The 27,632-nt window shown below is 38.6% G+C and overlaps 2 protein-coding genes across 4 annotated transcripts in view; one reads left to right on the top strand and one right to left on the bottom strand.

Annotated features, from left to right (window-relative positions):
• Positions 1-92: 92 nt before the first annotated feature.
• On the bottom strand, positions 93-21,187 carry topbp1 (DNA topoisomerase II binding protein 1). Of its 2 annotated transcripts, none has more exons than XM_046833937.1 (28): positions 20,965-21,187; positions 18,907-19,006; positions 18,369-18,503; positions 17,965-18,108; positions 16,180-16,361; positions 14,167-14,360; positions 13,893-14,072; positions 13,625-13,791; positions 12,765-12,928; positions 12,328-12,578; positions 11,526-11,830; positions 10,074-10,246; positions 9,160-9,371; positions 8,723-9,039; positions 8,145-8,342; positions 7,936-8,051; positions 7,567-7,690; positions 7,033-7,194; positions 6,842-6,926; positions 6,556-6,751; positions 5,989-6,212; positions 5,624-5,766; positions 4,899-5,010; positions 3,358-3,521; positions 3,034-3,162; positions 2,842-2,931; positions 1,579-1,740; positions 93-764 (listed from the first exon to the last, which is right to left on the bottom strand). In XM_046833937.1, exons 2-28 carry the CDS (start codon positions 18,991-18,993, stop codon positions 615-617), a joined length of 4,566 nt encoding a protein of 1,521 aa, XP_046689893.1. In that variant the 5' UTR covers positions 18,994-19,006; positions 20,965-21,187; the 3' UTR covers positions 93-614. The 2 variants fall into 2 exon arrangements, with proteins under 2 accessions (XP_046689893.1, XP_046689894.1); XM_046833938.1 differs by having other exon boundaries at positions 13,625-13,788.
• A 3,876-nt stretch (positions 21,188-25,063) lies between these two features.
• prkag2a (protein kinase, AMP-activated, gamma 2 non-catalytic subunit a) overlaps positions 25,064-27,632 on the top strand; it is a 92,361-nt gene continuing 89,792 nt past the window's right edge. The window contains exon 1 of one of the 2 annotated variants that reach the window (XR_006928957.1): positions 25,064-25,523. Coding sequence is in view for 1 of the 2 variants with exons in the window: in XM_046877604.1 (XP_046733560.1) it covers positions 25,437-25,523 (87 nt within the window). In the remaining variant the exon portion in view is untranslated. The remainder of the gene's footprint in view (positions 25,524-27,632) is intronic. The other variant, XM_046877604.1, reaches the window with a different exon arrangement.

The raw sequence follows: 27,632 nt of genomic DNA, 5'->3' as shown, positions 1-27,632 counted from the left end.
ATTTAGGGTCACTAAAGGTTAGTGTTTGATCGAAAAGTGTAAGGGTTCAAGCATTCTTGATTATGAATGGTTAATTGTCAAGAACAAAATGGTTAAACTGATACAACTATACAATTTATTTGGGTACATGTTCAATATGCAGCTTTTACTAAAATGCATTTTCGATTCCTTCTCTTATATTTTTTCTTTCCTAAAATATAGTTGTAGTTCACAGAAAGCTTTGCATTTATTCGCTCACTTTTGCAACACCTGCATAAATTTGGACACATTCTATAGTAGGAATATGACACACAGAGATTAGCAGGTGCATGCTTTTTCCCCCGTACAGCTAAAATATCAACTGTACTCAAATTACAGCCTGGATTCATTAAATCAGATGGAAAAATGCCATTTCATACATTTAAATCTGTGCTTGTTTCTATGCAAGTCTGATCATTTCGTTGGTGGACTTCATGTTAAATTCTGTGCAGGACCAAGATATTAACAGACACACTTTATTATTTTTTTTTTAATTAGTAGAAGTGCATTTATTTTCATTAAACAAAAACAAGTATATAATTAGATTAAGAGTTCGAATTCACATTTAACTGACCTATCTGAGCTAAAAAACGATTTCACCTAACCCTACTCTTCTTCACGGCGGATGTGTCCCCTGAGGCCTTGCGCTTGCGTGAGGGTGTGTTCTGGCCTTGGTGCGAGTTCTCAGGAATCCCGTTCGCCGCTGCTCCGACAAGATAATACGCATCCACTGGTGGTGAGGGTTCCTGAATAAAGAAAAGCAAAGAAGCAACCATTAAAGCTTTTCGCAGACTCTTAATAAAGCAATCAGTCATAAAAAGGCATTAGCATGGGTTAAGACGTTCTTTGGCAAAAATCCATTCGAAATATGATGAGCATTGCAGCACATGGTGTTTAATGGCTTACAAAAAAATACAGCAAAAACCCAAAACTAATTTCCCACCATGCAACACTGTTTGAAGTAGTAGATTTAGTTGCTAAGCAACCACACTGGTACAAAATTAGGGTGTTCTAAGGTCAAAACTGTGAAGTGTAACCTGAAGGAATTGTGTTACTCTGATAAGTCACACTGCCAAAATTATAGAGTGAAAATATCTCAAATGTTAACCAGCAAATATTTTTGGAATTTCATATTATGACTTGATAATATAAATCTTATTGAAGTTTATTTTGTTTGTTAGTGAAGGAAAACAGGAAATACTAAACAGATGACATTCAATATAACGACTACATTCAATTTTGCTGTCTGCGAGAACAACATTGTTTTTGCGGTGTATAAAATAAATACTGTTCAGATTTTAGAACCAAACAATCTGTTTTAGAGATTTTGTTTTATTATAAAGAATTTAAATGTCCAGGTACTGGGGAGTTGGACAGCTAGTTTATTAGGTGCTAATATGAAAATTATGGCTGCATTTTTATTAAAGGCAGAGAAACCTGAAAAACTGCAGGTGTGAAAAATATGAGATAATACTTGATTTAAAAGTTTAGTTAGGGTAAATATAAAATATGATGCAAAAAAGTTTATGTCACGTATAACCTGGAAACTACATTTCTGACCTGCATGAGGTAATCAGCAATGTACTCGGGCCTCAGACATTTAACGCCATAACCCATGGCTTCAGCCACATCCACTCTCACATCATTTGGTCCCAGTCGGCTGAAGTCGGCAAAGAGATGAGTGGTTTCCTTATACAGAGAGGGAGATGGGCTTGGCAAAACCTGTGCAAAGATGCAGATTTAAAATGTAAAACCTTTTAGAATAAATTAAAATAAAAAAATGAACTACTTGGATTCCTTTCTAAACTGGAAATGTGGGTATTTGCCACCAAAGGCACCATGTTCCCAGCTGATGGTGGTTTTTGACTAATAAGTGTTGTCAGGTTTAGTGTACAGGAAAGAAAAAGAGAAAGAAAAAGAGAAAAAAAAAGCTTTAGGAAGAGAGGGAGGCAGACTAAGAACTGTGTGTGTGTGTGTGTGTGTGTGTGTGTGTGTGTGTGTGTGTGTGTGTGTGTTCCTGAAAGAAGTCACTGAAAAGTGTAATCAAAGTCTGTGGCAATTAAAATCAAGTCTTGGTGTGAACTGCTTCCAGCCCCCCAAACTCGACTACTCTTTTCTAACATCACTGCTTGATACTGAATGTCGAAATAATCCCTGACAAAGATGTATGCAATATATATATTTTTTTTACATAATTTCCATTAGTATTTAAACATTACAATTACCTCTATATTATAGATGCATGTACAGTGGATATACAAAGTCTACACATCCCCTTCTTCTACTAGAACAGCTGAATTTTAATTTTAATTTATTTGGGGTGAATAATGGCAGGTGTGTACTAACTCCTATTTAACATGAGTTTGGATGCGATTGCTGAACATAGCCACATTCCCAGGTATAAGAGTGTGCACACTTATACAACCACATTATTATATATATTTTTTTTAAACCTCCGCCAAAACTAAAAAAAAAAAAGAAAAGATTTTGCTTTGTTTGTAAATTGAGTTGTACAGGTTATAGGTCACATTGAAGGTGGAAAAATTTCAGAAATTTTTTATCTTGATCTCATTTTTTACACTGTAGAAACCTGCCATTTTAACAGGGGTGTATAGACTCTTTATATCCACTATATCTTGTTGAGGTTTGACAGTCAGTATAATTTACCCTTAACAACAAGCTGTCAATAAAAAACCTACATACTTTATAATCGTGCTCAATTTCTACCTAATGTGATCTTAATTTGATCATTACATTACTCATTTCTGATGCATCATAGGTGCAGTACAGACTTGATAAAGATGAACTGAATCAGAAACAGACCTTTGCGCCTCCAGACTGCAGCAGTCTTCGAAATCCGGCATCTCTGGCCTGGTCTATATTCAACATCACTGTCCAGCCACCAAATGCACCCTGAAGAACAAATTGAAGAATATGATAGAAAACAAGTTTGAGTATCTGGTGTGTATTTAAAAAAAAAAAAAAAGTTAGGAGAAAGGAAGTGTGAGATTATACCTCTTTTTCTGTGCGACCCTGCAAAGACTTTCTCCAGCGCAAAGCTGCTAGCGCCAGTCTCTTCTGTTGGGAGTTTATAGAGGGAAGAGCATCCAGAATAGAGTGGCTACCCCATTCATAATCCTCCTCCTAAAAGAAACACAAATTGTTTTGTTCTTCAAAAAACCCCAAAAAGCAATCATTCAAAACATTTATTGTGGTAAGCTTTTAGAGCGCTAATAAAAATCTCATATTTGCACTGAACGTATTCTGAATATTGTCTTAATTGAATATCTACAAGAACACTGTGTGTGCGCATGCTTGTGTAGCTGAGAGAGCACTCACTGGTATGAAGTGTCCCTCAGCACGACAGGCTTCCAGGTACGAGCGGTGAAGGATCCATTTGCCAGCTGCCATGGCTGCCAGGTATTTTTCATTCCTCAGTGGATAACCCACAATGATGTGAGTACAACTGGGGTCAAAACACTGCTTTTCTAGTAAGATACCACCTGCACATGCACATTTTCAGCATTGTCTGCATGTTAAAAATATTTTTTTTTTGGTTGTTTTTATTATCTTGTGTGATGAGCAGATAGCGATAAAAGTAACGTGTGACGTAATGAAATATAAATCAAGCAATTCATGAAATGACAAGTCAATTATATCTTTGACTACAGAAAATGACAAATTATATCAATCACTCTTGGAATTATGTTGGAATATTCGCTATCCTCTCCTGTTAATGTCTCTGTTGTTTAATCATGTACATATTTTTATTACAATCCATTGCACTTCTGGAATCAAACTGAGGAATGGACACTCCCAAGATAAACTGTATGTGTGCAAATGTAAGGATAAACACACTGCTAGTGACGAGAGTTGCAAAGGGGCGGAAAATCTCTGGTAAATTGCCGGAAACTTTCCATGGGAACTTTGTCAGGGGAATTCTGGAAATATTACAAGTTGGCAACTTAGCAGGGGAATTTAAAGGAATTAATCAAAAAATTTAAGCAAATATATAAACGTACCATATACAAACAAATATAAACATTTTGTTTGGTCATAAGCTGACATGCAAGCAAACTAATACAGATTTGAGAAAAAAAAAAAGGTTTTGACTGATTTAATTGTTACTAGAATTTTGTTGCACAATAGCTTAAAAGTTAAGTTTCTTTCGGCTTCTCCCGTTAGGGGTCGCCACAGCGGATCCTCCGCATGTTTGATTTGGCACAGGTTTTACGCTGGATGCCCTTCCTAACGCAACCCTCCCCAATTTATCCGGGCTTGGGACCGGCACTGAAAATGGCTGGGGATGGTTCCCTGACCGGGAATCGAACCCGGGTCGCAGCAGTGAGAGCGCTGCATCTTAGACCACTAGACCACCAGGGGACCTTACACACAGCAAAACGTTTTAAACAATAAATTTATGTAATATTTATGTAATTATGTGAATAATCGCCAAGATGGACATTTTTCGACATGATTTTGTTTGCAGGATTCAAGAGATGATCTGTTATTATATGGAGAAATGCAGTGCATGTAGGGTGTGTGGCCTCAATAGATCCAGAAGTAAGTGTGCTGTGTGCATGTGATTGATGAATATGAGGGTAGAAATTTAATTGAAATTGCATTATATATGGTTGTTTTAAGCAAATTTATCCTGCGAGATTTTTTTTTCAAACTACATTTAAGTTCCCAGTTATTGGCTAACTGTCAATTAAGTAAATTCCCAGTTTATTCCTATTCATTCCCGTTTATTCCTATGGAAAGATTCCAGTCTTGAAAATTCCTGGAATTCTGCAACTTTAGTAGTGACTCTTTAGTTTATAGTAGTTTATAAATTATATTATTATACAAAATACAACAGTATTCTCTAGTATACTAACCCAGCTCCTCTATGAGGTGACTGTAATCAATGCGCTCCTGTGGGTTAAGTGAAGACAGCTGGAAGCGTGGAGGCTCCTTCTTCACCACCTTTTTCTCACTTTCTTCCTCACTCTGGAGAGAAAGTTAATCAGTGTCACCGTTTGTAGTACAAAAGGGTTCCAAAAGTCAGATTTTTTCCCTCATTGATTTAATCTCTTTGTTCCACAAGATTCCAGAACTGCTCAGTTACAATAGTTACTACAATATTGTTTGTGAAATCATTAGACATGGAAAATTATTATTTTTCAGCACTTTTTGGCTTGAAAATAAAAAGCTTATCGGTTATAAATAAAAAGGATGCCAAGCAGTGTGAGCAAGCTTTGCCAACAGGATACGGACTATGGCTTGTTGATCTATATTCACTAATGGAGCAAAAACAAACAGAACATTGAGAACTATTGTATCCAAAACATCACTTTTCTCGATAACAATTTCTTGTTTATAGAGCACTTTATATAAAAATAAATATTGCTCTCACAATCACATGGTTATACTAAATATGTAAGTGCATGATTACAGGCTTGTGTCTGCTACAAAACATACACTAATGCAAAGTATATAGTCTTTTGTCAAAAAAGGATTTATTCAATCAAAATAAATATTTTATAGCAGTTCATTGGTGTCAAACTAAACTGAAACAAAGTGTAAAGAGAATTCCTAACTGATCGATTCACTAACTGTGTACCTGTAGCTCAAATGGAATTGAAGCTCTGGAGTTGAGAAAAGCAGTGCTAGGAGCTTCAGAAATTCTGGCTACTTTATGTTCAGTGTTAACCCTTGATGGCGTCACCGTCCTTTTCATGTGCTCCTCTATTACATCACAGGCAGCTGAGGTGACAAACAACAAAAATACATAGTATTAATACAGAACGTAAAACCTATGCAAATATATGATCAAAAAGCCTAAAACTGTAAAATTGCTGAAGTCTGACATTTTTAGACAATATACAGTTTTCATAATTAAGCATAACTGAATTCATTACTCCTTCAGATAGACAAAACAAGCACACAATTTTCTCATGCGTCCCTGCACACATGCTCTCTCCTCACCCATCTCCACCAGTTCAGAGTCAGTCATGGTGTCCCGAGCATTTTGATCAGTGTGTGGTGGAGGGAGGATGGCGAGAGGCTCTGAATGTTGGGAAGGGCTGCCCGGCCACTGCAGGTTATCAGCCAGCTTTGCCCTCTCCTCTCTCGCCGTAGGGTCATCCCACACTATCTGCTCACTCTGAGACGCTTCTGTGTTCACATCCACCGCAGCCTGACGGGACATGCTAAACACACACAAATCAACAATACAACTGATCATCCTTTATTTTCAGTAACCCAGAATCTTAACCACTGGGCTACATAAAAATATAATTGACTAGTATTGATCATGATGAAATGACCGGTCTTGTCAAGGTCCATTTTTATAAAGCATTAATTTTAATGCAATAAAATAATTTAAATAGAACGCATTTAAAACAATGCAAAACACCAATACAGTCCTGTATGACCACCACACCATTATGACATTATATACACCGAGCTTTCAAGCAATGCATTGTTAATAACGGTTGAGGCAAAATGACTGGTTCCATAAAAGTGCAGTTTGTTTGCAGTGGTTGCGTGTACCGTAAGGCCTCCAGCGTCCTGCTGCGTCTCCCCATTCGGCCCAAAATCTCTGGTGTGTGGGGGGAGTCTAGACCATCTGAACCCACTCGGGCCAATCTAGAGGAGGCTCGTCGACCACTGGTCAGCTTTGTGGCGGACATAATCTCCTGTAGCTGCCTCTGCAAGTTCTCCCTCATTTCTAAAGTTTCTGTGAGGTCTAAGAAAGTCACATGAACATGAGGGAATGTGGAAAAAATAAAGCAGCAAAATTATTATTAAAAGTGGTAAAAGTTATCAAAAGAAGCACCTTTCCTGCTGCTGCTGGTCGGTTCTTTCTCTGCAGGTTCTCTCTGAGGAGTAGAAATGTCTGCTGTTATGTCCTCAGTACTCATCTAAAGAGAAAAAAAACCCACGTTATAACCCTTTCTTAACAGTGAACCGTGCCAGACATGAAAACAAAGCGTGAAAGAGAATGTACAGAGATGAAGGGTCTCGTACCAGTGTGTCATCATCGTTGAGAGCTTGGAGACTGGAGCGGGTTGTGGACAGGGGAGGAGATTTCTGGTTGCTGTCCGTCACTTGGCTTAGCATCAGGCTCCTTTTGGGGTTAAAGGTAAAAGGGTAGAGTGACTCAGGCACTCGTTTCTGCTCCTCTGTACACTGTAGGGACATTGTAGATAGATATATAAATATATATGTTTTACTATATATATTATGGTAAACACTATATACTGTTCTATATTGATGTGCTGCCATATAAACAACCGCAAGCATATTAACATCTAGTCACAACTGCATACAGAGTGGGACAGCGACTGCTAACTATTCCTAATGAGCTTACTTTGCTAAATGGATAATTTTGCATGTTATGTAACTGATATGGTTCATTTGGTCAAAAGCACAAGATGAATCTGACGAACTGGAAAGGATAACGTTAAAATACAAAATATATAATTAAAAATGCACACACACACAATGTATGCATACATATAATTAAACACAGAGCACAACAGTGAGTATATGTCTACGCACCGCCTGCAGCCAGTGCTGGGACACTATGTGCAGGCCTCTTTCCTTCACTCCCCTGTACTCTTTAGTGTTGTCTCCCACTTTACCCTGATAGATATAGTGGGTGACCGAATCATCACAAGACCACCTTCAACACACACATTACAGGTTTTATAATCACAGATTGAAAAGAGAAAAAAAAAGCACAATATCAATATTAAATATATGTATACACACACACACACACACACACACACACACACACACACACACTATATATATTTTTTATTTTTTTACACGATACTGATCTCTGATATCTGTTGGAATTATGTCAGACAGGCCACTTGCAAATAATAAAGAACACTGTGGAGGCCAAAAACATTTGATACATACCTAAAGTCTGCTCCGAGGGATGCCGCCATTGCATTTAACTCATTCTGTTTTTTGCTAAGTTTCTTACTCACACAAACCACCACTCTGGCAAGTGGTGCTGAAGGTTTTTCCTCTACCTACAGAATACACAGATACACTCATTTAGATTCAGTCTTAACAATCTTCAGATTCGGTTGCATTAACAAACGCATTAACAAAGTGACATGTACCTGTTCAGGTATCTTAGGTTCCGGCTCTTTGGTCAGTTGAGGACTTGCAGTCAGAGCAGCCAGGCTCATGACATGACTACGGTTGCTGTTGGCCACAGCCGCCTTCAAATTCCTTTCGATCACCTCACTTAGGGGAGTCTCCGCTCCCGCATCTTGCTGAGGCTTATTACCAGGTGTTTTTAAATGGTCATACACATCCTGTAACACACACACACAGGTGACTTATTCACCTCATTCTGAGCATGTCTTTAAACTATTTGAATTTTGATAAATACATTTCCAATTCCGGTTATCTATATTGCATTCAGCATCTATTAACTTATTTAACAAATCATATTTATATTAATAGTCATAGGATTAACAAAAAACTGGTTTTGTATGTGCACTTGCCTTAATAACTGACACAAACTTTTCTTAAAAGCAAGCACAGAATTTCATCATAAAAAGATGAAATGTTAATCATAAATTAAAAAATTTAAGTAGTTTTTACTGTTTATTATTTTACAAGGTTATTAAAAAATTAACGACTACCTAAACAGAATTGTGTCACTAGAATTGTTTGAGAGTTTATTACTGACCTTGATGTTAAACGAAGGTCCAAAAAGCCTGTCTCGACTGAGGAAGCGAGACGGCGTGTCAAGATGAAGCTCTTTCTGCAAGCTCCCTCTGCTTTCTTCCTGAGCCGGGGTCGTAACCTTCACCGCTCCCTCCTCACCTTTCTTCATTTTGCGGAGGACGGAGTGGACGGTGCGGCTCTGCAGACGGCCTGTGTCCAACGGTGTTACAGAAGCGCTGCTTTGTGGGCCAAGCAGAGGAATCTCTGGAGAAAGACGCATAGCCACAGGAGGGACTGCTACTTTCTGAGATGCGCCAATGAAACTGCCCTCGCTGTGCTCTGGGGGGAAAAAAACAACAACAACAACAATCAAACACTTAGAACGATGTTAAGGAGGCAGTCTACAGACAGACTGCTTCATCTTGTTTTAAAACCTAGATCCGAGTTTTGTCTTCTGACCAGGAGATGGCGGCAGATCCACCAGATAGCGTGACTCCTCGGCATGTTTTCCGGTTCTGCCAGACTCTAGGATCCAGCGTATGGTCACAGCAGGCAGCCCCCATTTTTGTGCTGCCTGGTACTTAGTGCCCTCAGGAGTCTGCAGAACAAGGTGAGTGCTAGCCAGCATGCCTTTCCTCTGATTAGCAGTGCGCACAAAATAATCCTGGACGCTGCAGTGAGGCAGAGGGAATACAAGTAGACTGCAGTGTAATAAACAATGTATAAATACAAGAAAAATATGCTGAGGTTGAAATAACTGCAAAAAACCTTTGTCTTAACGATAAAAAAACAACTATTGGAAAATATTAAATGGAATGGAGTCACTTCCAATCCTCGGCTACAACATCAAAAGCCCAATGATTACATTTATTACTTCTTAATGAACATCATACTTTAACTTAAATATTTATTTATTTAGATTGACTTATCAATCAAATAGTTTAGGATTATCCTAGGCTGACTTTTACAGTTAGCTGTCACTGGAGACTGGAGATGAATCTTAAACACTACAAAACATTTGATCTCATCAACTCTATTTTTTAATCACATCTTTTTACTGATTTAAAGTGAAAATTTCTAAAGTTTAGATAATTGTGGCAAGTCCAACAGACAACTTTCTGTGAATGAGCTACTAATATATGAATGATAATGAAACAGCACACTAACTGTAAAAGCCTGTATTAACTAAAATAGAGTGACTTCTCTCAAAACTGATGTTACAGAGAATCAACACAATCTGACCAAAATTCCAGTATGGTACAAAACAATTTTACACTTCCAATTTGTTTATATTTTAACGCCTATGGATGTTGAGCCATTAGAGTCTTTGTCTTACAGGTATCATGTTGCAATTATGCTGTGTCTCTCCTCACCTTGCTCCTAGATGTCTCGCAAGCTGAATGAGAGACTCTCTTTCTGCTCCCGTAAACTGGCTAACTGAGAGCACGCAGTCTCGAAGAGGAGAGCAGCCCTCCTTTACCACGACTGGTGTGAACAATGGATGAGATGATACTGGCAGAATACACTGCTGCTCCACACACATTGCCTGAAAATGTAGGAAATTCACAGAACAAAACAAAACGCTTAGAAAACCCTTTCAAAACTATTGGAATTGCAATTTGGGATTGAGCTAAAATGATGAACATGAGGCAATAGGGCAGTATTTCAGCTTTTTATTTCGTGATGGTGACGATCTTGCAATCGCACAACACACTGTTGTGTTCTTTCTTTGTTTTCAGCTTGTTTTGTTTGTTGTTTGTTTCAGGGGTTTCACCCTACAGCCTGCTCTTTAAGAGATACATCCTCAATCAAATTATGGTCTAAATTGACTTGGACTGTCTTCAATTTTCCCCATTAAAATCCACTGTTATGCTGGCAGTGTGTTGATCATTGTCTTGCTGCATGGTGAAGCTCCTACAGATTAGACCAGATGCATTTCTCTATAAATTGTACAAGAATGTCTATAATGTTCTGTAGGCTTCTAAATGTATTTGGTTGATGCCGACATGAGTTACATCAGCTACATTAGTGAACCTTTTCGAGAAGCAAACCGAAGCCATAACACTACATTTACTGTTCTTGACTGATGTATGCTTTAGATCAAGGGTGTCCAAAAATCTTTTTCCTGAGGGCCACATACAGAAAAATATATGAAGGTCTGGGCCAATCACTGGACATGAGGTACACTGCCCCACTTGTAATGCACTAATATTGGTACAATCAATCAAATGAAGGTAAATTACTTTTGATAATTGAAAAAAAGCCTCCATCACAACTCTCCATTAGAAGATTTTCATTTTGTTTAGATTTTTTGTTGGCAGGTATTTCTCTCAGTGACAGCCTCAGATTGGCACGTCTCTTTGGTTCTGCTATTTTTTTCTTTTATTGTTGCGTTGTGGAGGTGTTGCCTTGTTCAAGACAGTAGCTCCACCTAGTGTTGAAACATAGAAGTACAATACAGCGAAAATATTAAGTGAGGGCCATAGACCATTATATTTTTTGACTTTGATACAAGGCCAATTAAAAATGTATAGGGGGCCGCAGTTGGCCCGTGGGCCATAATCTGGACACCCCTGCTTTAGATCGTGGGCAGATCGTTTCTTTCTCAGCATTTTGCAAATCCCAAACATGTCATCTGATTATTACTGCTAATGAAAGGTTTTTTATCTAGAAGTATGAACAGTTAGTAAATAAGTATAAATAATAATTCTATAAAGAGGCATTTGTTTAATATAATCCTAAATCCTCTGTAAATTGTACCTTAAAAAAATACATCGTATAACATTTACGATCACTGCATTTTTCCAAACATTTTGCCTTCTTACCAGCCAGGTCTCGGTGACCACTTCGTCCACTGTGGCCTCCACCTCACAGCCGAGCAGAGGAACAATGGCATAATCGGCCACGCCTCTGAAACGGCCGACCAGAACCTTTCCATAGTTCTCTACAACCAGCATTGAGAGCTGTGCCTCTGCTTCTGTATCAAAACCTACAAGGAGGAAACGTTTTCCAATAAACATGCCTCCCTCTGAGGATTCAGCTACAGTGGAGTCATGCCCTGGCACATCTGGGACTGGGAGTTCAGACCTACAAGTCTTGCTTTCCTTTTCTGCGGGTGGAGGTTTCTCCACTATGGAAAGTCAGATAGGGAAAAAAAAAGACCATAGAAATGTAGTTATGCAAAAATTCCTTATGAAATTAACATTTAATTAAGCTTTTTGTACAAGTTTCTTTAATATATAAACACATTTATTGTACAGTTCTTTTGTAAGAAAGCGTAATGACTCATTTGGTAGTCAACTAATTTATTTCCATTTAAATAATTCCTAAAATACTTTAGTAAACAATTATGATATTGAGCTACAGTAAAAGCTGATGATCATAAAACGTTTTGGTCCGAAGTGAAGAGATCGGACATATTATGCTTGGATCAACATGCAAATCTGCCTTTTCTCATGGTAACGCCTTAAAAACGTAATTCTCCCTGACAGGCATCTGTTTGCAAAAAATCTAATCTAATCCATAATCATTGAGCATCCACCAGTCAGCTTCTTCACAATCTGTGGCTTGAATGATCATGTATAAAGTGCAACTTCTTATCATGTGGACGGTGTAGAAGCTACTCACCAACAGTCTGATTATTGTCTACGTATTGTGAGAGTAACTCTTCCTCAGCCCTAGCATGTCGATTAGGGCTGGGGGCAGGTGGGGCAGCAAAAGAAGGCCTAGAAGGGTGTGAGGTAGCAGGGCGTGGGGCGGGAATGTCCACTTGGGCTGGAGCAGGTGGAAGGAATGAAGGGTGGAAATATTTTTCCACTGGTAGCAGAGAGCCACGAGAAAAACTGTCCAGCAGCCACTGAACTGTGACGATATGCGGCCTGTCACAACATACATAAGCAAGCGTTTGATATATGCAAGTCTTAATTATGAATGTTCCAAATATGGGGATTAAATCCAACAAATTATACTCATTGTACATTTTATTAAACATTCTTTCCTTATTAAAAAAAATCTCCAAAATGCCATATTTTTTTATCAAACCTCTAAGCTACATTTAGACAGACCTATGAGAAGCTTTGGTAAGAAAGCTTTTGACATCCTGGTCTGGTTCTCCCATCAAGATGTGTGTAAGTTCTTCACCAAGCTGATTGAAATGCAGGCCTCCTGCAGAGTTTACCAGCCGGCGCAGTTTCTCCAACCTCTTCCCAACCAAACCACACAGATACAGCTGCGGAATGTAGAAAGAATCGCATTACAGTCTAAAGCTTGAGTGATGTACTTCAAGCAGTGCTGATCATTCAGACATACTGGTGGAGCAACACTGTAGTCAAAAGTCAAATAATCTAAACAAAAGTCTAAAAGTTATTCAGATTAAAAACTGAATTTATATCATTTTAATGAATATAATAACTGTATTTATGTACAACATATATACAATACGATTGGTGTAACTGTAAATAAATTCATTCCTTCCATCCTTCATTCACTCCCTCTTTATGAAGAATTGTCAGGAATTTCTCAGTTTAAGTAGTGATAAGTAGTCGCAGCGATTTTACACATGCGCACAACAAGATCTGAGTTTTCACACATGTGCAGTGCAAATGAGGATGGGTTCCCCTTTTGAGTCTGGTTTCTCTCAAGGTTTCTTCCTCATAACATCTAAGGGAGTTTTTCCTTGCCACAGTCGCCACAGCTTGCTCATCAGGGATAAACACACACCATTCACCTTAACTGTTGATTTCTGTAAAGCTGCTTTGAGACAATGCCTGTTGTGAAAAGCGCTATAGAAATAAACTTGACTTGACAAATTGGGTTTCAGGTACGGATCGAGTAGTAACAGACACACTGCACTCAAAGTGTTAAAAAGTACAAAGTTATACACCGATATACACATTCAAGCGCAGTTGTAAAGGACCAGACTCACCTTGCAGCCATCTAATAAGTCATCTGCCGGACAGAGGGTAGCATCAAAAGTGTCAATTGGATCTGCGGTCTCTATGCGGCTCATTGTTGCAGTTGTCATGGCTGTTTCATTGACATTTATACTGACATTTGAGATATGACTCAGTCCAAGCAAAGATGGTCCATCTGCTTCAAAATATAAAGCACCATCAAACAAGCCCCATAAAAAAAAGCAAAAGAGCAGCCAAAGAAATAAAAAAAATAATTAACAGTTTTTCTGTCATCCTCACCCTTATTTGAGCCAGTAGGAGTGGAGGTGTTGGGTCTGCCATGTTTCTCCTTCCTTTTGTCCTCTCTCTCGACAGCATAACGACTCTCATCCTGACAGAAGCCCTTCTCAATACTGTCAAAGAGCCAGTGAATGGAGACACAGTACACGTTCCACTTTTTTGCAAATTCGTACTTCTGACCTGAAATTACAAACCCATATATATTTCTTCCAGAAAATGGAAAAGAAAAAACCTACACACTGTTTATGAGGGAAAAAAAAATCCAGAAGACCACCTGAGGGTTCGCTAACAATGAGGTGAGTGCATTCGTTCATCTTAAGCTGGCCAGTGTAGCTCCCACCATGCTGCTCACACAGCCTCTGCACTTCTTTACGTTCCACAGTGGACAGACCCGTCACACACAAAGTGCAACCTTTAAAAACGGGGCACTGGTAATCCTCCGAACGCAGGTCTGTGTACCGGAACAAACTGAAAGAGGTGGAAGAATATAACTTATAACAATGTACCTAGTTAGTTGTAATGTATTGAGAGACGTGGTGGTCTGTAGGAAGGCTTTGGAGGTGAATAAGAAGAGGAGAGTGAGGAATGAAAAAAGAAAAAGATGGTGGAAACTGAAGGAGGAAGACTGTAGTGTGAGATTCAGGGAAGAGGTCAGACATGGGGCTCAGTGGTGGTGAAGAGGTGCTGGATGATTAAGCAACTACTGCAGAAGTGATAAGGGAGACAGTTAGGAAGGTACATGGTGTGACATCTGGAAATAGAGAGAAAAACAAAGCGATGTGATAAAGGAATGAGAAAATGCAGGAAAGCATAAGGAGAAAGAGGTTGACAAAACAGAATTGGGACCTGAGAAAAGAGATGAGAAAAGTAGGTAGGAGTACACGGTGAAGAAGGATGTGGCTAAAACAAAGAAAAGGCATAATAGGATCTGTATGAGAAGTTGGACACTAATGAAGGAGAAAAGGATTTATACCAATTGTCCAGGCAGAGGGACCGAGCTGGGAAGGATATGCTACAAGTTAGAGCAATAGAGGATGGAGATGAAAATGTGTTAACTGGTGAGGAGAGGAAACGAGGAAAATAAGAGAGAGCAAAGGTTGGATGTAAGTGGAGAGGATTAGTAAGGAGGAAGTAAGAGCAGCAAATAAGAATGGAAAGTCAGTTGGACCAGATTACAGTAGATGTACTGTCTTGCAAAAGTACCAGTAGAAGCATGGAGATGTTTAGGAGAGATGGCAGTGGAGTTTCTAACCAGAAAGTTCAACAAGATTTAGGATTGTGAGAGGATGCCTGAGGAATGGAGAAGGAGTGTGCTGGTACCGATCTTTAAGCATAAGGGAGATGTGCAGACCTGCAGTAACTATAGGGAATTAAGTTAATCAGTCACACCATGAAGTTATGGGAAAGAGTAGTGAAGGCCAGGCTGAGAGAAGAGGTAACCATCTGTGAGCAGCAGTGGTACAATACATGACAAGGAAGAGCACCATAGATGCATTATTTGCTTTGAGAATGTTGATGGAGAAGTATAGAGAAGGTCAGAAAGAGTTGCATTGTGGATTTGGAGAAAGCATACGACAGGGTGCCGAGAGAGGAGTTGTGGTATTGTATGAGGAAGTCAGGTGTGTCAGAAGTAGTATGTGATGGTGGTGCTGGACATGTATGAGGACAGTGTGACAGCAGATAAATGTGTAGTAGGAACGACAGACTGGTTTAAGGTGGAGGTGGGATTGCATCAAGGATCGGCTATGAGCCCTTTTCTGTATGCATTGGTGATGGACAGGCTGACGGATGAGGTCAGACAGGAGTCTTCGTGGAATATGAGAGTAGGGAGCAGGTTGAGAAGAGCCTGGAGAGGTGGAGATACGTGCTGGAGAGATCAATGAAAATCAGTAGGAATAAGACAGAGTACATGTGTGTGAATGAGAGCTGAAGATTTTGAGATTTTCATTGGAAGAGAAGAGGATGGACAGGATTAAAAAAGTTTATTAGAGGGACAGCGCATGTAGGACGTTTTGGGGACAAAGTGAAAGAGGCCCAATTGAGATGGTTTGGATATGTGCACAGGAGGGACATGGGGTATCGGTAGGAGAATGCTAAGGATGAAGATGCCAGGGAGGAGAAAAAGAGGAAGGACAAGGAGGAGGTTTATGGATGTGGTGGGGGAAGACATGCAGGTAGTTGGTTTGACAGAGGCAGATGCGGAGTATGGAGAAAGATGATCCGCTGTGGCGAACCCAAAAGGGGAACAGCCGAAAGTAGAATAAGATAATTACAAATACAGTCCTACCTGTCCTGAGATTTCTCCCAGCATGCTCTGACCCAGGTTGGCAGAAGGATGGGTTTCCCCAGGCTGGCTGCCACCAGGTACTTCTTACTGCCCACCTCACCTGCCACCAGATGAGTGACAGACACGTTGAGATCCCGGTAGACCCGCCCACCCATCAGCTGCACCAAGTCCATCACTTCTGTCTAAAAGACACAAAATCATTTGTTTTGAGGTTTTCAACATTTTTGTAGCCTTAGAAACTGCTTATCTACAAGTATTAGACTTACTTAAACATGTAAAACAATAATCAGGCTTTTTAAATGGAGCCATCAAGCTTAATTCCTAAACATAACAAAGTTACTTAACATTAAGTTTGCATTAAATGTATATAATTGAACTGACTTTGAGAACTTAATAATAACTGTCACGACTTGATAATGATATGAAGTGCTAGATAACAATTTACAGACCTTTGAGAATCATTTTCACCCGGTGTCCGTAAAGTAATTTCTTGTTGTTCCTTTAAATCCTAATAACTGTTATTAATAATAGTTATTAATAAACTAATAACTGATTTTTCTGGGCTTCCAAACAAAATTACAGGTTTACCAGATTTAGCAGCACTGATATTGGAGACTCCTTCCAAAAAATGTAAAAAGAAAACTTTTAAATTAGTATAAACCTTCCAGTTGGCATTATACAGTAAAACTTTAAACTGGAAATAATGCAAAAACATGTTTGAGCCACAACCTGCAGTTCAGCTCCAACCTCTACATTCAGTATTGTTCTCACAATTATAACTGTACATAATTGTAAATTCATATATTAATATATATGTTGGCGGTGTGTATGGGGTCGTTATTGTGTTAAAAAAATGCAGTTCTGCCCAGGTTCTAAAGGGGTGGGGGCATCATGTTCTGCTTCAGAATGTAACAGTACATTCATGATTCCCTCAATAAACTGTAGCTCCCCAGTACCAGCAGCACTCATACAGCCCCAGACCATGATGCCACCACCACCATGCTTGACTGTAGCCAAGACAATTTACTTGGTGCTCCTTACCAGGGCGTCACCATACATGCTGGACGCCATCTGAGCCAAACAAGTATATTATAGTCTCATCAGACCACAGGACATGTTCCAGTAATTCATGCTCTTGGACAGGTTGTCTTCAGCAAACTGTTTGCAGGCTTTCTTGTGAGCTAGCTTTATTAGAGGCTTCGTTCAGGGAGGACAGCAAAACAAACCGACTTTTTGCAGTTTGTGGCGTATGGTCTGAGTACTGAGAAGCAGACCTTCAGCTTCAGTAACATCTAAAGCAATGCTGGCAGCACTCGTGTCTGTTTTAAAAGCCAGCTTCTGCACCTGACACATGGCAAAGTCCCTGAATCAATATTGTTCTTTTCTTTTATACATGTTTATGTTACTATGTTGGGAGTGACGAGGAAGGACAAGATTAGAAATTAGTTTATTAGAGAGACAGCCCATGTAGGACGTTTTGGTGACAAGGTGAGGGAGGCGAGATTGAGATGGTTTGGACATGTGCAGAGGAGGGACATGGGGTATATTGATAGAAGAATGCTGAGGATGGAGCCACCAGAAAGGCAGAGGTTAATGGATGTGGTGAGGGAAGACATGCAGGTAGTTAGTGTGAAAGAGGCAGATGTAGAGGACAGGGGGTGTGGAGAGGGATGGTCCGCTGTGGCGACCCGTAATGGGAGCAGCCGAAAGAAGAAGATCCTAGTTTAACAGGAAATGAGTGTTTAGTGATAGTGTTTCCGGTTGCGAGTTGAGTCCAGTGCTTACCCGTGCTTCTTTGTCCAGACTGGTGCAAGACACTGTAACATCAGCCATGGCCATGTTGTAAACTGGCTGTTCTGCCTTTGGAACACACCGCTGTTGCTGCAAGCAGAACAGCACTACCAGTGGACTCACTATCCTGCATCCCAGCTATGACAAAAAACACACATTTAAAAAAAAAAAAAAAAAAAAAAAAAAAAAAAAAAAGGAAACAAATAAAAGGTTTTAAAATAATTCCCACACAACATTATAACACTACAGGCATGTGTGCTGGTTATCATGTGACTCTACGATTACTTGTGCTTGAGGGATTTTACCTTTCAAACATAAATAATACATTTGGTATGCATCTTTTACTGAATTTGTTAAACCAATTTGACTGTAAAGAAGTGTGTGATAAAGGAACGCACCTTCCTGCAGTGCTCAAATGCATCGCTGGTGAAATCACTGAACACGTACAAGGACTTGTCGTTGTGCTCCAACTCCAGCACGGCTTCTTCATCAATAGTCTGCACATATTTCTCAGACTGCAGCTCCACTATGGCCTTCAAATGGAGATGAGTGATGAAGTGCAAAACACAAACGACTTGTTCAGCCATTACTAAGTCATTCACAATTTTAACAAAAATGTGCTTTTCAGCCTTAAAGGCATAACAAATCCTGCTGAATGGACGAAGCTGTTAGACAAGAAAAATCAGCAGCAAAGCTACAAATGTGAAATCCATTGCACTGTGCATCCTCACACAATCACAAACTTGCTAGTCTATTATTTTTCTATTCATGTTGTAAAGATTCAAACAGATATCACACTCTAAACACATAACTCTGCTACAATACCCTGTCCTTTTACAGGATGCCCCGTCTTCCAATTCTGATATTTAAAGTACATTTAAAGAAGAAAAAGAGGTCACATCACAAATTTACTTTTAGAATAAACATTTACTGTACCTCATAAGCCTTGAGGCCAAGCTCACTTTTATGTGCATTACGTTCAACAAATTTCACCATGTACACATCGCGGCTCGCTTCGGACATTCTGCCTTTAGTCCTAGACGAGATTAGAGAAAGTACAAATGAAATTAACATTCAAATAACACTGAATTAACATATGAACATTGGATGATCTGTAATGGAAAGACACAAAGAACTGCATACGTTATGAACATTTTGCTTCATCAAAACAAAATTAAAAGCAATTATGCACATTTAACTAAGTCTGTCAGCACATCAGAAGTTATTCTGATGAAAGCATGGAAGAAAGAATCTTGAAACTTGCAAGTAAAACAGGTTGGTGCACAGGTGAGGGCTGATGTGTTTTTTATAATTATAACTGCACATAATAGTAAATCCTAGACTGACTAACACACACACACACACACACACACACACACACACACACACACACACACACACACACACAAAACAAGTTCCCAAACCCTAGAAGATGGGCTTCATTGTATTTAGATATTTTTTTTAACTATTCATCAATAAAAATGGACCACCAATGCTTGGTCTTTTTAATAGTTAGGTCTTATTAGATACCACTTATTACCACCATAAACAACTATCGCACCCAAGAAACATGCCTTGAAAAAAATCCTTTTGATACGAAATGATTAGTCAGTTTTGTAGCCTTTTCCAACATCCTGGACCACCAGCCAATTAACATCAATATCCATATATTTAATACCCAAGAGTCTGAAGTTTAATTGCTGTGTGCGGAAAAAACTGTGTGCCCTACACTACTTTCGGCTTCTCACATTAGGGGTCGCCACAGCGGATCATCCGTCTACATACCCCTCCTCTACATCTGCCTCTTTCACCCCAACTACCTGCATGTCTTCCCTCACCTCATCCATAAACCTTATGGATAAATCTTAATCTTTTCCTCCTTCCTGGTGGCTCCATCCTCAGCATTCTCCTACCAATATACCCCATGTCCCTCCTCTGCACATGTCCAAACCATCTCAATCTCGCCTCCCTCACCTTGTCTCCAAAACGTCCTACATGAGCTGATCCTTTAATACACTCATTTCTAATTCTGTCCATCCTCGTCACTCCCAATGAAAACCTCAACATCTTCACCTCTGCTACCTCCAGCTCCACCTCCTGTCTTTTACTCAATGCCACTGTCTCTAATCCATACAACATCGCAGGTCTCACCACAGTCCTATAAACTATCACTCTTGCAGATACTCTTCTATCACAAATCCCTCCTGCCACTCTTCTCCACCCACCCCACCCTGCCTGCACTCTTTTCTTCACTCAGTGTGCCCTACACACACCTGGTTAATGCTGAATTAAATTGAAAAATCAAATGGGAATTTGAAAGGACAGATTTCCTCATTCTAATCGAATTTCTTTAAATATCAATACATTTCAGATGGCACTCTGCAGCTGGTCACATGGGCTACTGCATGTTTTCACAGTGTTTACCTGCCTTTCCTCCGGGTCCTCCGGTTTCCTCCTGCATCTCACAAAACATGTTTAAAATCTGAAATCCTATCCAGGATCTATCACCGTTCCTATGATAGATCCACTATGATACTGACCAGAATTAAATGCATACTGCAGATGAATGAAAGTGGTGCTGATTGGGAAAGATTTATAAACACACCACCTGGGATGTGGCAGAGCAGAAAGGAGATGAAATTTGGGATCAGCAACAACGGCTAAGGTATACACTGATTATATAGGGGAAAAAACACTAATTATACAATTATTGTACATGTGAAAATGTACTATAAACTGTTCAGTGTAGCCAATAAAATGTTCTTTAACTAGTTTTCAAAGTAAATCCCAGATGCCCCCTGACTGGATCAAGTGCACTAATAGTAACTAGCTGGTTGGGATTCAGCCACAAATTCTTGCTAACTACTAAATTTTGTATTGTATCTTGACAAGCTGAAACTAGCTATAAAATAATCGACAAACTAACCAAAAAATGACAATGAAATCAGAGTCTCTGAGAAATATTAATATTAATATGTATGTCCAAGAGCTTACCGAGAAATCTTCACTGTCGGTAGTCTAAAAAGCGCGAGCGCCTTTTAGCCACTCAGCTAACTACCGCCACTCACTAAGCCAGTGTCTATACATACGCATTTAAAAGGCTTTAGTTTCCTGTCACGCAGTAAATTAAAAAAATGAAATGTTATTATTTATGTAAGTAGGACTGGCCCAGTCGCCTTCGCGCCATGAAACAAAACATCCTGGTCTTCTTCTGTTAAAAAATAAGGTTGTAACTTTTTTTGTAGTTGCATTTACTGCCACTAAGCGGCACGGAGTTGCATTACACCGTCCTGAGGCGCCAGTGCATGCTGTTTCAGTCAGATGTGGTGCATGGAAGTGTAACCCAATGCCACAGGTGTGGTTTTTGTTTTTGTTTTTGTATGTTAAACCCTACCACTATGACCCATAGGAAAACATGAAGAAAAATAATTTAAGGCTGCTAGAAAAAAAATATATACAACAAAAATATATCCACAAAATATACAACAAATATCATTTTACAGTTACATTACATTACAATTTTACATTCTACACTTCTACACAAAATATATATATGTGTGTTTGCATCAGTCTGGGTTATATGGAGTGGCAGGGAATAAGGGCCATTTTTTAAGCATGTTTTTAAGTTGAAACAAAACACAAAATGTGGACCAAAGGAATACTTTGGAAGCTGGAACCCATAATCCTATCAATATTTGTATTTATTTAGAATGCATGAATCAAAATACTGTATTCATAATGAGTTACATCCCAAGAGCAAGTTCTATTTCATCTTTTCCAGCAGTAAGTGGTGGTGAATATCATCGGGATAACTTTTGTTTTGTCATTAAGCAATGAGTTAAATGTCATTGTTGTCTCAGGAAAGACCATTTTTAAGGAAGTAGCCTGTGGATTAGACAATCCCTGCTCAGCATTGCCAGTACACAAACAGATTTAAAACCTCATTTAGAGTGTTATCTAAAGTGTCTAGTTACAAAAACCCATCTGGGATGATGACTAATAAGAATAATAGAGTTTGCAGACAGCTGCCTGAGGTAATCTAGACCTACAGACAAATGGCATCAGACATGACTCAGCTGAATTGATGATTTTAGAACCAAAACCACTCACACAGTCAGAGCAGTCATATATTATATATATTATATATATTATATATATGCATTGTTTATTTGGTTGACCATCCAAAGCGTGAAGGAATGCCTATTTAGTTTGCATGTGCCATTGGATGGCCCAAAGCAAGCTGTCACCTTCACCCTCAGAATGGTAGGAACTTTAACTGGACTGGGTAGTGATGTATCATTTGCGTGATGCCTCTTTTTCATACAGCGCCAGGTTGCAGTGAAATTCACTGTGCCATATTGCATAGATTTTATCAAATCAAATCAACCCTTCAAAATCTGCTCAGTGTACAAGAGTGGCTAATTAGGCCTTCTGTCAGACAAGCTCCGGCAAGAGGTGTGCATGTTTCAGAATCTCCAAAACAGCACTTGTCTCACAGCACCATTAATTCTACATTATATCATTTGCAAAATGTTGGTCAGCTTCATTAGAGGCGTGAAGAGATAGCATCGCCCCATCTAAACAGCAACCCCACCTCTAAAAGGCTTCACAGAACTGAAATAACTACACCAGTGCGGAGCTAGAAACCCCAGTTCTGCGTCTCTATATATAGCTTAATTAATGTTCTTATGATGTATGCAAGCCTCCATATAACCTCCATGTCTCAATACAGAGAAAAAGAAACAGGCCACAAAAGTCATCAGCATGCAGTTTGAGTTTTGATAAATAGATAATATCACTAGAATGCTTTTGAGCTTGTGGAAGGCCAAAGGTGCCCAATGATGAATAAAGAGTGTTTTTTTTTTTTTTTTTTTACCAACTCTTTGAACATTATGCAATTTTAATCAACATTTCCATATTTGATAAATTTTTAAATATTAAATGAAATAAAAATAAATAAATAAAAATAACAGCAGCAACTTTGCCCTTCAGCCCCCGACTCAGTTATAGTTCATTCTGTCCCTACTTTTGTCCCTTTCTTCTTTCTGGATCTGCATCTAGCTTAGGAATGCAGTTGCCATGTTACCATTAACATTTTGTATTTCAGTGTCTATTAGTGAACATTTGATAACCTCACAATGATGGAACTATAATGAATGGATGCTTAATGTGATCATGGGTTACCTCTTGAGTTTAGTTTCTCTCAAAGCTTTCTTCCTAATACTACTGTTGACACTGCCTTGCTCACTAGGGATAAACTTATAAAGGATCAAATGTTATACATTTACATATTCATAACGTATTTTTTCTGTAAAGCCGCTTTGGAACAATGTCTTGTAAAACTTCAAAAAGTTGTATGTGGTAACATTAGCTTGTTAACATTTCAGTTATTAACAGTTCAGCATATTAAATAATAGTTAAATACTAAATAATAGTAAAAAATATGAACCATCTTTTTTTTATAATGTAATGACCTATTTTACATTTCTTCTCACAGACAGATGAATTGGCTACACTGCTTCTAGGTGTGATTGTATGCAAGTGATTTTACTATGAATTTATCAGTCGTTGTTGATGTTCCTACTATATTTATCACTGGGTTGCACAATGAACATTCCACTGTTGATTTCAGGAAGAGAGATCATTAAATATATTTATATGAATGTGTATAAAATTCATAAGTGTATATACAAATCACATATAAGATAACAGATAAGAAACAGAAACAGCTTTTATTTGTCACATACACATTAAGCACAATTAAATTCTGTTCTTGTTAGGAAGTAGGGGTCAGAGTTTAGGGTCAGCTATGATATGGTGCCCCTGGTACAGAGTGGGTTAAAGGCCTTGTTCAAGGCACCAGTAGTGAAACCTTGAGTAGTAGTGTGTGATTTTTGCTTTCTGCAAAGCATGCCGTTCATAGCTTAATATTCTTTCACACCGCTGGAAAGAGGTGGGTAGTTTTTTTCAGTAGCAGATGGGGTGGGATAAACTAATATAACTTACATGTGAAACTCATACCCTTAAAAGTAACTAAGACTTTTATTTAATTTCAGTGGGAGTGGTGCTGATCACACTTTTTGACAATGCTTCTAAGATCCCCTTTGCTGTTTAATTTTGTTCACTTTGTCTTGTCACAACAGGTTTTATAAGTGGATCTATTTTGTGTTTTGTGTTTTGTACTGTCCTGTGTTGTCTTGCACTTTCCTGTGTTGTCTTGCACTGTCTTGTGTTGTCATATGTTGTCTTTGCACTGTTTGCACCAGGTTGCATACATGCACTTTATGTGGGCGAGGACACTTACTAGCCCTTAGCCCTGTGTTTTCTGTTTCTGTGATTGTTATTTAATGTGGCATCAGGGTTCTTGAGGAACGTTGTTTCATTTCACTGTGTACTGCGTCAGCTATATATGGTTGAAATGACAGCTTCTTGACTTGACTTGACTTTGAAGAAAAACTTTTTTTCTTTTCTTTTTAATGGCAGCACATAACTTGCCTTGGTACTCAACTTCTGAATAGTAGTTTGTCAGAAAAATATATATATTGCTGAGCCTGTGAATTTGCTGACAACCTCTGAGGAGTAGTTGCTCTTTCTAGCATGGACTGGTTGCTAGCATGCTTAGTGGAAAGGTGGTGGCTGGTAGCCGGTATCTTATTGTTTGCCAAATAAAACATAGAGCCTTGGATTGGACTTTGTTGAAAAAATATTTAGCTCTCCACTCTGCCTTCACAAACTCTGCCCTGACTTGAATTTCTTCGGTCCATGTATTGTTAAAATAAGAGTTCAATGCAATTAAAAATTGTGTTTGTGGCCCATATCCGGTCTCAAATAAACGCAGGAAGTCGCAATTTCTTATTCAAATATATATGTTTACTTTTTATTCATTTGGCAGACGCTTTTGTCCAAAGCAACGAATACAACAAGTGATTTATCATAAGATGGCAATAAACCATAAACCTTGTGAAGCAACTGCATCCCATTCGTGCCAAGTGTCCCCAGGATGACGATGCAATGCTTTGTAATGGTTCTTGGTCGATGTTTTGGCCCTTGTGGCCTTCCATACGAGCCTAGTCGCTTTTTAAACCCTACTCCTGGTTCAGTGTGCACGCGGATGCGGCGCGCTTTTTATTGATAAGTGTGGAAGGCTTGCAGCAGGCTGTAGGTTGGGCTGCAACAGTGTTTCCTTTGGCATTTTATTTTTTTTTATAATTTGCAAAATCGAGCGTAGAAAAAGAACCCTATTTATTCACTTGAAGTTGTTTTGTATGATTATTGCAAGACTGGCAACCTGATATGCGTTTATTATTCCCTATGAAATCATTGTTGTTTTTTTTGCTGCTGCTGTTGTTGATATTTCACATGAATAAGCAGAGAGAAGGATTTTCTTTTACTTTGCCTTTAACAGTTTAATACGCGTATCGGTGGGAGGGGGATTAGTCTTATTCTAACAGTATCCCCTCTGGAATATGGGAAGCACTGTGATGGATTCTAAGAAGACGGATAGCAGGAAGAAATGGACCAGAAAAAGGACAACGCTTCGGTTAAACATGCCGGTAAGTTTTTCTGTTATTTCTCAGTGTCTGGTACACAGCAGGGCGGTGTTGTACAGAAAGGAGATGGAGGCATGACATGATGAAATGCGAACTTCGTCCAAGGAACCACATTCTCGAGTAGCAGGTTCGGGATTTTAGACTTGTCCTTTCACAACTGTGTGTCACGGTTAAGGACAAACCGCTGTCTCCTGAGGACATGTGATCAACAGAGGAAAAGTCAATCAGACTTCAGAGTAACTCCACTACACTGCTGTTATGATCGCCAGGGCGTGACCACGCCCTCTACACGTCACGTGGACACGCCCATTGCCTCTCTACTTCGACATAATTTAGGGACCTTCCTGTAAAGCCTGGGAATATCCTATCATAGTAAAACTGCTTTTTTACTACAACATAGCACTGACATTAATTTAAAGTGCCCACAGTTGCTACAAATCTATCTATCTATCTATCTATCTATCTATCTATCTATCTATCTATCTATCTATCTATCTATCTATCTATCTATCTATCAAAATATAAAAAATATTACTATCACTAATCACTCCTATGCTGTTATTTATTGATTTAGATCAGAATCAGAATCCGGTTTATTGGCCAAGTGTGTTGACACACAAGGAATTTGGTTTCCGCTGTTAGAGACAATAAAGACCATGTATGATAGATAGATAGATAGATAGATAGATAGATAGATAGATTGATTGAAACATTTGTAGCAACTGAATTTCAGAAACACTTAACTGCAGACATATTGGACTCTATAAATGTAATTACCTTTTTTTATATTCAAGTTTAAGTTGCTGAAAAGTCACATACGATATTAAAATGGACATACGTTTATTCAGATGAGTTTTTAGCTATCTATCCATCCATCCATTCAAATTAATAAATAAATATATAAAAGTACAGCAAACGGTGGTTACGTTCCAAAACCGCGATAAACGGACACCACCCCGAAAATGCTATTTTATGTATACAGTACTGTTTTATTATTTTTACTTCATTTTATAGTTAATAATTATATTTTTATAAATACATTTCATTATTTCAACATAAAACTCCATAAAAACAATTCCCTATTAGTGTTTTTGGTCTGTCGTGCCATCCGCGGGGGATTATTGTAGTTCAACAATTCTACAATATATAAAATTCCACAAGAAGTATTCCACAAGAAGTATTCTACAAAAAGGTACTTCTCAAAACACACCAGCTCCTTTATGTGGTTATCCAGTCATTCAATTATGTTGCAGCAGCACAGTGCATACATTTATGCAGATACAGGTCAAGAGATTCAGTTCATGCTCACATCAAGCATCAGAACGGGGGAAAATATGATATCAGTTGCTTTGATTTTCCATGGTTGTTAGTTTTGGAGTATTTTAGAATCAACCAACATGAGTCTCTTGAATAGAACCGAACAGTTAAAGATTGAAAAGGAGCAGGTGATTTCTCTTTTGATTCTTTAACTGTCCAGTCTGTGCCTCTGATAGTCTCAGATTTTTGATCTTGCATGGCAGAAGTGGAACCCGATGTGATCTTCTGCTCTTGTAGCCCATGTACCGCAAGTTTTATGTTTTGTTTATATATGAAGTATGTTTCTCACTAAAGCTGTAAAAAGTAATTATGTAAGCTCTTATATCCTTCTTGTATGTTTGAACCAATCTGGTCTTTTTACTCTGCCATCTCTTATTACCAAGTTGTTTCCACACACAAAACTGTTGCTAACCCAGTGGTTTTTGTTTTTCCATACCATTCTGTGTAAACTCTAGAGACTGTTATGTGTGTGTGAAAATCCCAAGAGATCAGCAGTTTCTGAAATATTTAGTCCAGCTGTTACCAACAAACATTACACTATTAAAGTCTCAAGGATTACAATTATTATTCATTTTAAATGTTTGATGTAAACTAGGGCTGTAGCTATCAATTTTATGTTTGCTTTTATTTGGATTATTTTAGCTATGGGTTATTTTAGTAATGTGTGTTGTTGCAGAAATCAGCCTCATTAATTCATAACATGTTGGTGAGAAATGATATGTGGCAAGAAAAAAATATTCATACAAATAAGCAAAATACAATTGACTGAAGAATTTATGATCTTTTTACAGCTTG

This window comes from Silurus meridionalis, chromosome 21, assembly GCF_014805685.1.
Source record: "Silurus meridionalis isolate SWU-2019-XX chromosome 21, ASM1480568v1, whole genome shotgun sequence".
Taxonomy (NCBI): domain Eukaryota; kingdom Metazoa; phylum Chordata; class Actinopteri; order Siluriformes; family Siluridae; genus Silurus; species Silurus meridionalis.
Note: the sequence above shows the minus strand (reverse complement) of the source record. Positions and strands in the feature narration are given on the sequence as shown.

Excerpts from the sequence above, each read along its gene's own strand:
- topbp1 (XM_046833937.1), bottom strand. The coding sequence starts at position 18,993 with ATGTCCGAAGCGAGCCGCGATGTGTACATGGTGAAATTTGTTGAACGT. Across the intron at positions 14,361-16,179 it reads TGGGAGAAATCTCAGGACAG|TTTGTTCCGGTACACAGACC; the intron begins GTAGGACTGTAT and ends CACCTCTTTCAG. Across the intron at positions 12,929-13,624 it reads ACTTATTAGATGGCTGCAAG|CTGTATCTGTGTGGTTTGGT; the intron begins GTGAGTCTGGTC and ends TACATTCCGCAG.